General features: G+C 35.9%; 1 protein-coding gene across 2 annotated transcripts in view; it reads right to left on the bottom strand.

Annotated features, from left to right (window-relative positions):
* Positions 1-7,180: 7,180 nt before the first annotated feature.
* The window catches only part of LOC124364302 (T-box transcription factor TBX20-like), an 84,853-nt gene continuing 76,500 nt past the window's right edge, over positions 7,181-15,533 (bottom strand). Inside the window, exons 5-6 of one of the 2 annotated variants that reach the window (XM_046819671.1) lie at positions 10,416-10,492; positions 7,181-9,390 (exon numbers count right to left, since the gene is read on the bottom strand). In XM_046819671.1, coding sequence (XP_046675627.1) covers positions 8,907-9,390; positions 10,416-10,492 — 561 coding nt within the window. In that variant the 3' untranslated portion in view covers positions 7,181-8,906. The remainder of the gene's footprint in view (positions 9,391-10,415; positions 10,493-15,533) is intronic. The other variant, XM_046819672.1, reaches the window with a different exon arrangement.

Below are 15,533 nucleotides of genomic sequence, written 5' to 3'. Positions count from 1 at the left end.
TTATGACGGTATGTAAAAATCTGCACTAAATTTAGAATCATAATACCAAATGCTTAATCCCAAATAAATTGTATAATATATGAATATATACAACTTAACACTCCGTCTTTTGACTAATATTTCAACTGTGTAGTATAAATGCAGTTAACGCGTTAACATAATTACGTACTCTTATCATAGTTATTTCTTATTACAGCAGTTACACTACGTTTCGAAAACTGTTACCTAGTACCTTCTTCAGGCGTTAAATCCCAAAACCTGTGTTAAGAATACTAAAATTTATCAATTAAACCCTACGAAAATCTAAAAATTTAGTCTACAGTCAAAATCAACATTAATAGTAATTTTAACAATGAACAAAAATTATCGGTTTCATTACTGAGTGACTTAACTTTTGCTACGATGTCCAAAAATTATGTTCAAATTATGAGCTGATATACTCAGAACGCACAATAACAAAAAAAAAGTTTTAAAGCTTCGAATAAGCGATTAAGTTCTGACTTGATGTTTTGTTACAACTTATTCTATTTTACGTAACTACAACAAAAATAATATTATTCAAGTTTTCAAACTGGTAGCACGTGCAAGTTTTTAATGTCATGATTGTTAGATAGAAAGGGTGTGGTTACTTTATATAGTTCTGTCTCTGTCTAAGGTCAGCTCAGCGGTGGATAAACAACCGGTATTAAACTTTAATGTGGATTCCGAACCACCTATATATCGGTATACTTTTACTTGCCAATAATAACGCTAGATCCAGATTCCCACGCTCCCTGAGGTCTGATTAGAATCCAATACAAACTAGAACCGTATTATACTTCCTTATTCGTGTTCTAACTGATTGAAAACCCACGCAGTTATCAGACACAGCCATCGCGACTTCCTCATTGCTATAATACTCTCATTATTCTATAATTAGCTGATTACGGCTTTGCTACCAACCTGAAAAATTATTCATTTCAGGCGTGTGTTTGCTTAGTATATAACTAGTAATTAAAATATTTCAGGTATACCGGAAATTTGTAGGCTATACCAGAGCCCAACATCCAAAGTTTATGCTATATAACGCAGCTTTTGAAAATTGTAAGTGTCCCAAAAAGACCCCAAACAATCTTCGTACATAAAGTGATCTTATAAATATATTGGTTTACTATTTGTTTCAACATAGTTGCGCTCAAGTTTATAAAAATTAACAACTCGTTGTTTATGGATCTATAAAAACAAAAATGAGTTCTGGAATGCTTAGAGCCTTTACTATATCTTTCTATAAACATATTTTAGTACCCCTAACAGTTATCGATACATCGAGGGCACGGCAATCGCACGAGAGTAAAGTAATAATATGTCAGTTGTCACAAAATTCTACTTCTTCCGCCTGAGCCGGAAGGGCTATTTTGATGCCGGTTGGTAAACATTATTCAATGTTAAAATTGACGCACCAACTTTATACTTTTGACATAAACACCAAGCAGGACCGCTTTACAAACTGTGAAATAGTGCCGAGTTCCTGGCTTTGCAGAAGCATAAACTTGGCAACTGCAGCTTCAGCCTCCAGGCGTAACATAGCGCTCAGTTTCTCTTTTTCCATCTTATCAATTCTTATCTCCCAAATAAAAATGATGTATCCGGCGAGGGCCGTGGAAAACGACGCTTTAAACCGTTCGGCGTCTCTTCTCCGAGACGTTTCCAGCTCACACCCCCGTCTCCGGAGGGGGACGGGGACTTACACCCCGTTACTGTTCTGGCTGATATCGATCTACTTCTTTAACGGCCATAACCCTATTCCGGTGACGTATCGTCCCCCAGCACCGGACCCTCGCGATAGAGTGCAAACTTGTAGCCATTAGCCGCTTATCGTATACCCAATTGCCCCCATATTTCTCTGGTATCTTAATAATGCATCGTTGGGCTCGAGGCACGGCGCGCCCATTGGTGCGGTGCGGAACAGACTGAGTGCGAAAGAAAGCACCTCGTGAAGGATTATGTCGCTAGGCAACCGACCCCTCTCCCCCCCTCACCCGTGACACTCGCGTTCTCCAGATTTTTGTCAATCTTTACCGCGAGCAGATGTTCGCGCGGGTCTGTCATGTTCCCGTACTCAGCCTCCATTTCTCTGCTTTTCCGCTCCCCAAAACGAATTTGAACTGTCCAACATATTTTTTTTATCTCGTGGTTTAATAGGTGTCCAAGGAAACTTAAATTGAATTTTATACACACAACTCATAATGCTTAGGGATCATTAATGACTTGTTTCCATAAAATACCTCCTTGTTTAAGGAGAAGCCGATACCCAAAAGGGCCTTATTCTGCTCGCCCTCGTGGGCCACTGGCCTGTGCAAGGATCTTATAAACAGAAGAAGGGGAGAGTCGCTCCTTAATAATTATGAAAGTGCTACGTTCACAAGCAGGCGTCTTTAGACCGCTCGGCCACTGGCCCTGATATTGATATTGATATTGTGTTTGAGTAAGGTTGTACTAGAAAAACTGGATAATTCTAAAGAGATTTTTCTAGTATGTTTAATTTAATAAAGAGAAAGTTCTATAAACATTCTCTAGGAAAATACAGTTTGTGAAATTGTCCAGTCGGTTCATACTTGAGATAGTTTTCTCTATTCAGAAGACAGATGGTTCAAAGCAAGAATATTCACAGCTAGAAAACGCGAGAATAGTAAGCCACCGCAGGCACCGAGCCTTCGAATATTTTACTCTCATTGTGAGGCTTAGTGAATTACTACCAATGTAGGAGAGATTACTAAATTAAAATCATTGTCAATATGTTACTAAATAACTACCATTAAAAGGGTAGATAGGGTTTTCTGAATTATTAATATTTTAAGGGGTTTACAAGGAGTTTGGGGTTGCATAATTTCTTTGGGAAAATGTTTAACCACTGTGAGGATCGCATTACCTTTTTTAGAAAAAGGAGACGTCGATTCCTCTTTTAACCCTATTCGGCCCATCCTCATGAACCACTGGCGTTTGCGAGGATCTTATCAAAAAGAATGAGGAGAGCCGACAGTATTGATAAAAAGTGTTAGGTCACAGACAAAATCTGAACGTTCGCTATCTCTAATTCAGACCCAATGTCCGACGTCTTAGACCACTGGGCCCCCGAAGCTCTCAATCCAACTAATTAATCTGTAATACTATTTTTTAAATTGGTATCATTGTTAAAGGTTTTACTGCTTTCTCAATTAATATCATTTTGAGGAATTTTTATATTACTAGACAATGAAGACCAATATGGTTTTTTATTACTTTACTTAAAAAAAAAAGGTGAGGCCGATCCCCTTCTAAGCCTTATTCTGTCCGTCCTCGTGGGCCACTGGCCTGTGCGATGATCTTATCAAACAGAATAAAGGGGAGTGTCAATACAGTACAAGGTCGATGGAACTGATAAAAAGTGCTTCGATCACAGACAAGATTTGAACCTGCGCTATCTCTAATTAGACCCAAAGTCCAACTTCTTATACCGCTCAGCCATCGGCACTCCCAAATTAAGAAGTTTACTTATTAATATAAATGTAACGGTAATACATTGACAACACTGTAAGGAATGTATTCTAGGCTCACTAATACTTATTAAAAAATACCTACATTAAAGCCTTTCGTTAAAAAGATTATCGCCAACAAAATCAATTCTCAAACTTCCGATGATCTCGGTTTAGTATCTTCATGCCTTTCTTGGAAGTGGGTAACTTGGTAACCTTCCTCTCTGAACAAACGTACAGTCATGATGAAAATTAACCGAGTGAAAATAATAAATCTATTTCATAAAGAGAAGTAATAAATATTAATCTTTCATTTCCAGTCATGAATCCATCACAACAATCCTATTGCTGTAGACACTCTTTCAATAAAACACTCTTTCATTAGTAAACATTTGGAGAGGCTTCTTTTGCCTTATTTAAGTTGAGCCTATACATTGTGAAAGTTATGTAAGTCTCCAGCACATATACATGAATAGCTCAAATTCCTTGTTAAATTAGTTTCCTACATTTATCCTACGTTTTTTATCACATTATAATTATTATAATCATAATAATAACATTTTGGCACAGGTGTGAGCGCGGTGTCTCATGTTTCCATACAAGGCCACCATTTCTCTTCTTTTTAGCTCTCTAAACAAGTTTAAACTGTCTAAAATGTTTATAAAATCAAGTTATAACTAAGGAAATAACAATCTCAATAACATCAGCATTAGACGCTTAGAAAATCCTAGCGGAAAAAGTCGATGTATAAAAAGCCGTGTCACGATTTTCGCTAACGCTAATAAAGACTTTAGATTACTTACTTGTTATTTATTGTACTTGAATTTATACAATAATTAACATACATTATACAAAATAATTATACATTATAATGCTTAATTTGTACATAATAATAATCGTATAATAACCAAGCCACAGCTAAGCTAGATGGGTCAGCTAGTGCATATATCATTATTTTAACCTTTCCGTTTTGATAAATGTAATTCTTATTTGAGCATTTATTATTATGATTTTTGGCACGTTCATAGCTTCATATTTCAAGAAATCCCAGTAGATTAACATAAATTATGTCATTAACGATTCTAAAACTATTACCATTTCTAATGACTAAAACGATCATTCACTAGCTATCGCAGCAAAACTAATTTCGTCTACGTAACAACTTTGCTCATTGCAGACTGATAGATAGATCCGACATTGAGTGAATAAAGGTCATCTAACGTTCTAGACTAGAGAGTACATAAGTCGTATAGAGAAGACACGTGACGTTGGATGACGTGCTACTTCACTACCGAACTCTAGCGGCATGAGTCGGCGTTCTTGAACGACACAAGTGCGATCTAGGTTCAGCGAGGCGAACACTCTCCGCTGGAGCCAAGAAATTAGATCAAAACCTTACCTAAAATAAGGCATAATTCCATATTCAGCAGTTTTTTGAGGCCATTGCATAATGGTTCTAGACACCTTCCTTGGAATATATAATCTTTGAGTTCAAGAAATTGGGGCTCGCATCTGTATTACGTGGTAAAAATATAGTGCTGTGGCAATTTACTGTTTGGCCATGTACCTTTAGATAGATAGTTTCACTATGCTTAACCACTTTGAATTTCAGGCATATACCATCACTTTGATGAAGACATTGAAATTTGGATTTTTGTGCCAGAGTAAACTCAATATAAAAATCTTAGTACTAAAGGTGATGTGTTAGTAACTAATGTTTATATTATTTTTCCACTGCGTATGTTATAGAATACAGAACGCTTCAGCGGCAAAAGATTTTAGCGTTGAGCGACATGGCTTTTTAAAACCCAATAGACATTACAAAATCAAAGGCATAACTTACTGGTTTCTAGATGAACCTTGCAGCTGAGTTGTTTACACCTTAGCTCATTGTCGTAGGGGATCGGGTTCGAAATGTATATACAGACACTGCATTTCCATACAAGTGACTAACAGTTCCATGCAAGTTTCTCAGTTTATGGTAGAAAACCTACTGTACATCCACTTAGTGCCAACTAAAAAATTTCTATCTAGTAATGTTCTCAGATAATATTTTCGCATCTTTTTCCAAACTAAAAAAAATGTTTTAATGCATGCCATAGTAGTTAAACTGTCATATTTTGAGAATCAATAAGGCGTTCGTTAATAACAAGAATCACTGATTGTTAAAAGTGTTTTGAGTCACTTTGTGCAATTTGGAGCTATGGGTACTTTTGATGACTTTGAATCTCTTAGAACGTTAAATGTAAGAGACACTTTAGACAAGTTTTGAAACGTGTTTTACCTAATCATCTATATTTTTTTTAAACTTAAATTACTCCCAGAAGTACCTTTGGACACACAATTTTTACCTCTGAACGCTGATTAGTTACTATTTAGTCAGTGATTGAATTGCTAATTTAAAGTGAACTGGGTAGAAAAGTATGAATATATTATTTTACCACGCAAAGTTCGGGCTATGGAGTTCTCTCTAACACTTAACCTGGAGACCAACGGCTTTAAGGTGACTTCTGAACCACAACCAATGGCCGGGCAGGCGGGCTGCTTGCAAGGACAGGATCACTCTGCGGTCACCCATCCAAGCAGCAGCCACATCGACATCCATGGTTCGGTTATCTTGCGGTTAACCACCGTACCCATTACACTGTACTATTTTGTTTACTCTATAAAACTGTGTTGGTAAATACTATTTTTTTTAAGTAAAAAATGTAAAGTAAAGAATGTCTTATTTTACCAGGCGAAGTTAGGGCTAAGAAGCCCTCTCTAACACTTAACCTAGAGACCAACGGCTTTAAGGTGACTTCTGAACCACCACCAATGGCTGGGCAGGCGGGCTGCTTGCAAGGACAGGATCACTCTGCGGTCACCCATCCAAGCAGCAGCTACATCGACATCCATGGTTCGGTTATCTCGCGATAACCACCGTACCCATTACACTGTACTATTTTGTTTACTCTATAAAACTGTGTTGGTAAATACTATTTTTTTTTTTTTTTTTTAAAAAAAAAGTTAAAGTAAAGAATGTCTTATTTTACCAGGCGAAGTTAGGGCTAAGAAGCCCTCTCTAACACTTAACCTAGGGACCAATGGCTTAAAGGTGACTTCCGAACCACCACCAATGGCTGGGCAGGCGGGCCGCTTGCCAGGACAGGATCGCTCAGCGGTCACCACTCCAAGCAGCGGCCACGCTCGACGTTGCTTGATCCGGTTATCTTGCGATAACCGCCGTACCCGCTACACTGCGCCATTGACAACCAAGAATTGTCCAAAGAAACTTTCGGAACATGGGTTTGCAGAGTCTTACTCACATCTAATTACGTTCCACCATTGTTTGTAACGTAATTTGTCGGCTGACATGATATAATATTTCTACAATGCTTTGGAAAAGAAACTGTAGGCAATCATTATTTGAAATATTTTCCAATTTTACGATCACTATCTAAGTATGCTCAGCTTTTGGGCACTGGATAAATTATTTTGTAACCTTTTTTCGATATTCAATTATATTTCAGAATTATCTGGAGTGTTCTTTTCTGGCCATAACAACTTCACCCGTAAAACATCAATTCTACATCTAGAGTTCACATATTCGATTCCCACGACAGCCACAAAATTATGTACTTTAGAATGTTTACACGCCCTAACATAAAATTAATTTGGATAAGAAATGGGGTAAATAACAACCAGTCTTTAAATAGGATCTTTTATTCGCAATACTTAATACTGAAGTAGATGGTAATAGAATGATATTTGATTTGTTCTCACCCAAATATAAATAAATAATGTACAGATCTATTCTATGCAACGTAACTTTACATGATAAACAGTAAGGATATACCGCGGGTTCGTGGGGTTCTAATTGTGGGGTTTTTAAAGTGTGCCCTTGTTTACATTTCTAGAGCAACAATTAACTATTATAATTGTGTTGTGTGTGTTTTAAACTCTAATGTCATTTATCACAATTATTTATTAAATTAAGTATCAAATTTGAAATAAAAAAATAGAAATTTTAACAGTTGTCGGGTTTGCTGAACGTAAGGAATTCACTTTCAAATATTCGTATAAAAATTACAAATGAGTTACTCATGATCTGGATAATTTAACTTTGAATTAGAAAGGTTAGTTAGTATTTATTTTTTCTGCAGAATGTTTTCCAAATTACCATTATTTAATTATGTAACAAATAAAAACTTTTTGAATAATTTAAAGGATCCGTAAGCAACAGTAAATATTTTTGAGACAGGACAATTCAGATTTCTTTATTGCACTAAGCAATTTGACTAATTATAAATGTTTTCAGCTAAATATATCCTTACTGTTCATAAACCATACCACATTTACAATATTTACAACAGTTTAATGCGTGTAGGGCACCGCCTACGCATAATACATTGCAGTAATTAAAGCTAGGTTCAGGCAAGGAAATTATCAATGAAATTATTAAAAGTATAGGTTATAATGAAGATACGTAACCCATTTTCATGTCCCGCACTGAAACATAACTAATGTCACTGACTAAGCTAAGTTAATTTAACTCCGTAATTTATTCATGAGTCCAGGCGAAATCTTAATTAAATATGTATAAACTGGCTAACCTGCATTACATGGCGAGGCTCGACTATATACACGCTGTGAATATTCTAAATTAGTCCCTTTAGATTGTAACATTTAATTGCGGTGTAATATAATGTGACCAATTATTATAACGAGAAGAATATTAAGGATACTAAGTTGGGTAATTAAAAAATTAAAATGCAAAAACAAGTCAAATACAATATCAATGAAAAACCAGTTAGGATTTTTGTGTATTTTTTAGTTTTATAAAATATAAATAATATTGATAAAAACTATATTGAAATACAATTAATAATATACATTAAAATATTAGTTTTATAGATTAATTATTAATGTAAGTAGTTAATTGTGATCATTGGAGGTTTCCTATCAAAGCAAAAAAATAAATAAAATATCGTTATCTGACAATAATATTTTAGAATAAGAAAAATATAAATAATGAGAACAATAATTAAGTAGTAGTAACACAGTATTATCTTAAATATTTGATAAATACTTTGTTTTTACAATGAAATCTATAGAAGTAAAATAAGGTATCACAATATTTAAAACTGGACTCAGAATAATATTTTAGAATAAATAAAGCAGTTTTATTAAACGTCTTTAATGATTTTACCATTTTATTCTATACATCTAAACAAACGCTCATCGAAACTTGTTTCTTAAAAACTCTGTTAAACAACAATAGCACACCTCCGCCAAAAAACCTTTGTTCTTTTTTGGGTCGTAATCAAACCTCTTTGTAAAATTGTACTTGATTATCACCCACTTATAAAGTTCCACGGGACCACAATTCACACACTTGTAAGCACCATTGTCACATAAGCGATTGAGAAAAGTCTAAGGGCTGTTGGGCGAAGTCGCTGAAGAGGTGAAGGGCGACGACGCCGGCGGACTCTGAGGGCTCTGACGGTCCTCCCTGGCGCTATCGGGGGAGCTGCCGGGGGAGGGTTTGGTGAGCGGAGGCACGGTGTAAGGGGTGAAGCGGCTCTGAGTGAGGCGGGGGTATAACGGCCTCAGCAGTGCAGGGTTGGCTGCTGCTAGCTGCTGCTGGGCCAGAAGGGTGGGGCCCAGGCAGGCCCACTGGCTCCAGAGAGGGTTGGGGGCCCCGCTGCTGCTCGCGCCGTACAGGGCCCCGTACATGGGCCCCAGAGCGCCGTAAGGCCCCGCCGCCACCTCCGCCGCCGCTGCCCGTAGAGACAACTGGAAGCGAGCCGCGAACATAGCCCTCTCCTCCAGCGTCAGGTTGCCGTTCTCCAGGAGAGGCGAGCGCAGAAAGTGCTGCTCGCTCAGCATGGACTCCATCGTCTCCCTGGAATACAGACTGCTTTTGTAAGTCTTTCTGATCAAAAATCAACAATATACAAGCTCAAACAAATTTTGAAATGAATGGTCCTTATTTCCTATAACAATATTTTTTTTGTATACGGACTAGATTTTTATAATTTTTAATAAAATCTTATATTTTTGAATGAAAAAAATAGATAGCAAAGTGACTGGTTAAACTAACTAGTACAGTTGCAGGTTAAACTAGATAGTACACCACAGGTTAAATTATAAGGTTTTTTTGGGGTTTTAACATTTTCTCAACAAAACGTAAAAAATATATCACGATCCATTATGCCACTTAATAAGTAAGTATCTGTTATATGCTTGTACTTATTTTTGAGTATTATACACCTGAAGAAGAGGTTAGATATCAGGCTTCGAAACGTGGTCTTTCTTTCATTGTAACACTTAAAGGTTATATTGTATTTACGTTATTCCTTTATACCATATATCATCGAGATGAATTTTAATTTAAGAAGAAATAAAGAGTGATATTGGTTTTTTTACCTACAATACGAATAAAAAACTGAAACAAATTTAAAAAAAGGGCGTGAATAGAGGAGGCGAGGAAGGAGTTTGATATCCGCAGGCCCACAGTGATTTGGGAATAGTGAATATGACAAGCCCTCAAGCTTTTTCACTACTGAAAACTCTCTTAAAATTTCCAATAAAATTATTAAAATTGATCGCGTTTTTCAATGTTAAACAAGACAAGCATGCTTTTACCATGTACATTTAAGTTCCACGTTCGATTTATTTTTCATTGTCTAGTGGTTTCCAGGGCAATAAAATAGCCACAGTTTAAATGGCATATTAAGACACTTAATTTGAGGTTTACCTATTAAAATTTAAGACTCCCATCCAGTGGAATTTTGAGACTTGATTGAAACAAATTAATATATTGCATTAACAAATTAATTACTGCAAATACCAATTTACAATTTAAGGTGGAGGGGAAGGGAGTTAACTATCATTACTCCGTTTATAAAATCAGTATAAAGTACAACTGTTTTAGCTTACCTCTCGAAGTCAGTGAGACGCGACGAGTCCCTGAATCCTTTCGCGAAGGGATTACTGTCTATCTTCAGCTTTGTTATCTGAAACAGAATTAGAACAGGTATTCAATTATTTTATCTGACCATGAGAATAAATCATTAGTTTAACAATGTTAATGATGATCTGACATTCCGCTGTGGAACAGATTATCACATATTTCTCTGGGTAGCCATGGATCCTAAATTAATGAGCACAACGATATATAAATTAATGTTTCGATTCTTTATTATCTTTTTGAAAAATGTTGGACAAACGAAACCGGTCGATAATTGGACGTATCTTTGTAGCCGCCTTCTCCATGGGAAATGATGTACCTAATGAGATCGTATATTACTATTTGTTACGTAGTGCAAATGCTCGGTAGAGCTGGTAATATGGTTAGGCTAGATTAGGTTAGGTTAGGGCAAATCCTGGGACTTAATCCCAGTCCTTGAGGCAATAAAAATCAGCTGAGATGTTTACTATGTATATCAGCTACGGACGACTTCATTTCTGCGTTCAATGGCCCAACTTGAAAATTTCAAAGGCACCTTTTCTTAGAGGATTCCAAGGGAGAGAAATGCTTTTATATACTTTTTCAGTTAATAAGTATATTCGTGTTATATAGCTTTAATTTATTCCCTTGCATACAAAATGAAATAAATAGATCTTTAGTCAAAATAAACAGATGAAGAGTCGTTTGCCTAGTTTTCCTTTTTTCTAAAACGATTTCAGGCAAATTTAAATGCCTAACAACATGAAGATATTATTGAAAAATGTTTGCTAATTACGCTGTCTCGAAGAATTTTTAAATGGGTTAATAAGTGGGAATACAGAATCGGCTTGAAGAAATTTGCTCAAAAATGGAGGTTTATTTTTATAACATAAGTCATACGAAAACCTGTTATTTTTTCACGCACACGTTATGCCCTAAAACATTAGGATACGAATGTCTTGGCAAAGCACAGTTAAAGAATTAAAAATGTAATTCAATTTTACAATGCAACACTACTTGTAAAGTCGAAGTAATGAAGAAAATCTTAGAAATAATCCAGAAAGAAGATAGCTTCGACCAAGAGGACAGCATCAAATTATACAAACGCTGGCAGCCTGTGGTGAACCATCCATTTTGATCACTTATTGTTCACTTTGGACGAAGTATTTCAAAATTCTAATATTTTCGAAAGTGGAAAATTTAGATGATAGTCAAGGTTCAGTACCATGAATACTAGCGTCATCATATTACCTCTTCTCCATTAATTATTTTCTTTTTCTGTGTACCCCTTTAGGTTCCTAGTAATGTAAATAATAGTGGCCTGTCGTGATGTTATGAAACCTACAGGTGTTCGTTCCTTGAAAAAGTTTTCTTGAGAACTTGTATCTGAGCATTGTATGGTTCATGTAAATTTTATTCATTATTCAATAAGCAAAATGCATATGCGAGATCTTAAACTTCTTGTGTCGGCAGGAAACCACTTGCGAAGTAGTTATTTTAAACGAGGCTCGACTTAGAAAGGGGTGTATAATCCGTAACTCTGGCCGTATCAGCGGCTGAACATTTGTAACATTGTAATATCTTTGTGGTAAAACAATTAAATGCGCAGGACCGCACAAAACTGCAGATTGGCGTGTTGATAGTGCACCGGGCGCCGTGTGAAGTTCTCCTACTGATAGGGACAACTCACGAGCGTGTTGCATGCACATGTGATGATCCAGATTGTGATCATGTATGAATTACTGAAGGAGGAAATAAATATATTTGTCAATTTTGGACTCGATTAAATTACCAACACGTCCAGCACGACATCATAGAATAAAGTATTACATTAGCACACCATTCTACTATATAAATCTCACAAAAACGTGTTTTAAATTATAGTACTTTATTTTTTTAATAAAAGGATCTGGGCGAGAGTTTCGGTACAGTATAAAGTCGATGGCACTGATAAAGAGCATCAATCAAAGACCGAATTTGAACCTGCGCTATCTCTAACTCAGATCAAAAGTCCATTTTGAAGGCATTCCCTAATTACGGTATTATCCTCACTGTCCTCAAATAAACAATTTGAGCTCATTTCTTAATAAAAATGATCTATTTTTTCGGATCTCTTCATATCTGCGAATTGTTACTAAAACTTGCTAGCTTGCTAAATTGTATCTAAAAATTGTTCTTATAACAGGTTGATACTAAACGTAAATACGTAATTTTATAAAGGTATTAATTTTAGTTTGATTAATAATGCGCAATTTCTAAATTTCATAGAAAAGTAATCATATTTTCTATTGCAAAAGCACAACGATATATAAATTAATGTTTCGATTCATTTTCAAAAATGTTGGACAAACGAAACCGGTCGATAATTGGACGGATCTTTGTAGCCGCCTTCTCCATGGGAAAAGATGTACCGAATGGATCGTATATTATTGGCTCAATCTTGTCTGCAGGTGGATCGCCTCAGATCGCGGCACGATCCTGAGGGAGGCGGTTCCAGTCCTGGGAGTGATGTATGGGTGAACTCCTCCTCTTGCAGCCCAGTCCAATCTGTGAGGCCAGCAATCAGAGCTAACAAACGTCGATGTTAATGTTTCATCTAGCTGATTTGGGAATTTCAACATATTAATGTTTGGTACAAGTTAATATCAAAATTCTTCACAAAAATCGCGTTAACGCTAAGAAGACGAAGGGATAAAGACGTTAATTTCAATGATTCGGAAAAGTTATTTAATGATAATCCAGTGGGCTAATATGATTCCAATTTATACAATTTTTAAATTAACTGTATACCAATTTAATTTATATATAGCCATTTACTACATCTATAGTCCCTGTGATATAAATAATTAATGTTAGTCGTTTTAGTAACCAATGAGTTTTCTCTGATTTTGTGATTTTAAAATATCATAATTTTAGAGGCGTAACTATATAGAAATATACATATTTTTTATATATTTGTTATAAAAATTACATATTGTTATTACCCCTAGTTACGCCCCTAGACTCACGATGTATAAGGGAGTATTTTAAAACTTCAAATTGCAGTCCCTGCCTTGTGACATGTCATAAAGGTCTATTCAATAGAAACACAATGACACTATGCAAACACCTCTACGCTGTTTTTAGCAAAAGTTATAGACAATTAACTCAAAAATAATAATCTGCATTGACAAGGCCAATGTGAATGCATGCGAGATATCTTTTAGTAAGACTTTGAGAGGCCCAGCTTATTTCTTTACGTAGCATCTAATGTTTCTTGGAGTGCATAGTTTTGGTGAGAGGTGTCTAGATAGCATTACAATATGAGGGATTATTTGCCCATAACTTTTGCTAGGATCGCCGTATATATGTTTTATCCATACCATTGTGTTTCCTTTGAATAGACCTTTAATATGATATGTCACAAGATAGGGGTTGCAATTTTAAATTTTAAAGTTACCCCTTTCAACAACCCTTTAAAAAGGGAGATAAAATTTGTATCACCCTCAAAAAATCAACAAAATAATCTAATAAGTCTGGTGAAGGTTGTATATTGATATCTCAACCCGTTTGGAATATATCCAGGCGTATCAGGACTTAATTTACACCCTTAGATGTAAGGGGTTGTTTATCCATAACTTTTGCTAGTATCTTCGTAGAGATGTTTTATTGATGTCATCGTGTTTCTTTTAAGTTTACCTTTCAAATGACATGTCACAAGATAGGGGTTTCAATTTTAAAATTTAAAGTGACATCCCATTTTCCCCCATTTGAAAAGGGAGGTTAATATTTTTGTCCTTCAAAAAGTCCAAAAAAGAAAAAAGAATAAAGAAAAAAGAATTATGGTATGGTGAAGATTTTAATCAGTTTGGAATAAATCCAGGCGTATCAGAACATAATTCCCTCCCTCCACCCGAATTTGGTCTGGTGCGCCCCTCGACTCATTTTACGATCCAAAGCTTAAGTGTTGCAATTTGAACATTACTGCAACACTATGGAAGTCGAGAAAAAAATAGTTCCATTTCAGACGTTCCTCGTATTCTTTCCACCTTCAAGGAAGGACAGGAATGAGGAACCACGGTCAGACCAATGACCAGCGTTAACGAAGTACCAGTGGATCTTCTCGGGCACCTCTCCAACCTATCACTTCACCACTCCATCTGTCCCGTACTCCGGCTGTCTCAGGCCACTCTTGGCCGGCGGCCACTGCCATCCGACCGTCTCGCGCCGGCGACAAACTCGCTGACTATCCCGGAGCTATAAAAAAGTCGCCGCTACTCCCACAGAAAAATAACGGGCAGATTTGGTTTCCGCTAATTTTATAGGCTTCCCTCCTGAAGATCAGCCAGAAACACCGACATATGTTGGCATTTATGTCCTCGCTGAAATCGGGAATTGGCTAGAATTAGAGGACAACTGCCATCACTGCATTATTTTATGTATTCAAGGCATTAGATTAAGGTATAATTCTACTTATCATTCAATTTCAGTAATTGAGGTATAGCAGAAATTCTCATAAGTATGCAAAAAAGTAGCTCCATGCTCTAATTTAATCAATAAATTATTATAGTTTTTTTGGTTTTTGGTTACATTTGGTATATAAGTTAGTTATATACTTAACTTTTTATTAAGTGCATGTTTTAGAGTTACTGAAGTTGACACACACACAATGGTGGTTTTGTCAATTCCTGACTTTTAGGTGTGTCACAACGCTCTGGTATGATTTTTTTATTTGAACCTAAGTGTTAGGTTAGTTATTTACCTGAAGAAGAGATCGGATTGCAGATCTCGAAGCGTAGTGTTACTGATTTTTTGTTTGTTTCACTGAACGATGGAAAATGTCCGGAAAAATCCTGTTTCCTTCACAAGTTTCATATTATACTGTTCTTTATTAATGAGATTAATATTTCAATTCTAACTACTTTACTGCGTTTTGAACTTATAATACTGCTTTTTGTAAGGAAACACCGTTGGTTATGTATATAACGTAGTCTCAAAATTCTTCAGTAGTAATTTGAATTGTCTTCCGAGATCTAATTAAAGTCAAATAACTGTAATTTTCTATTTTTATGTGCTACAAAGGAAACCTTTTCAAAAATTGAAAATATTTCGGATATAATTCCGAAACC

The sequence above is a fragment of the Homalodisca vitripennis genome, chromosome 6 (genome assembly GCF_021130785.1).
Source record: "Homalodisca vitripennis isolate AUS2020 chromosome 6, UT_GWSS_2.1, whole genome shotgun sequence".
Lineage (NCBI taxonomy): Eukaryota > Metazoa > Arthropoda > Insecta > Hemiptera > Cicadellidae > Homalodisca > Homalodisca vitripennis.
Note: the sequence above shows the minus strand (reverse complement) of the source record. Positions and strands in the feature narration are given on the sequence as shown.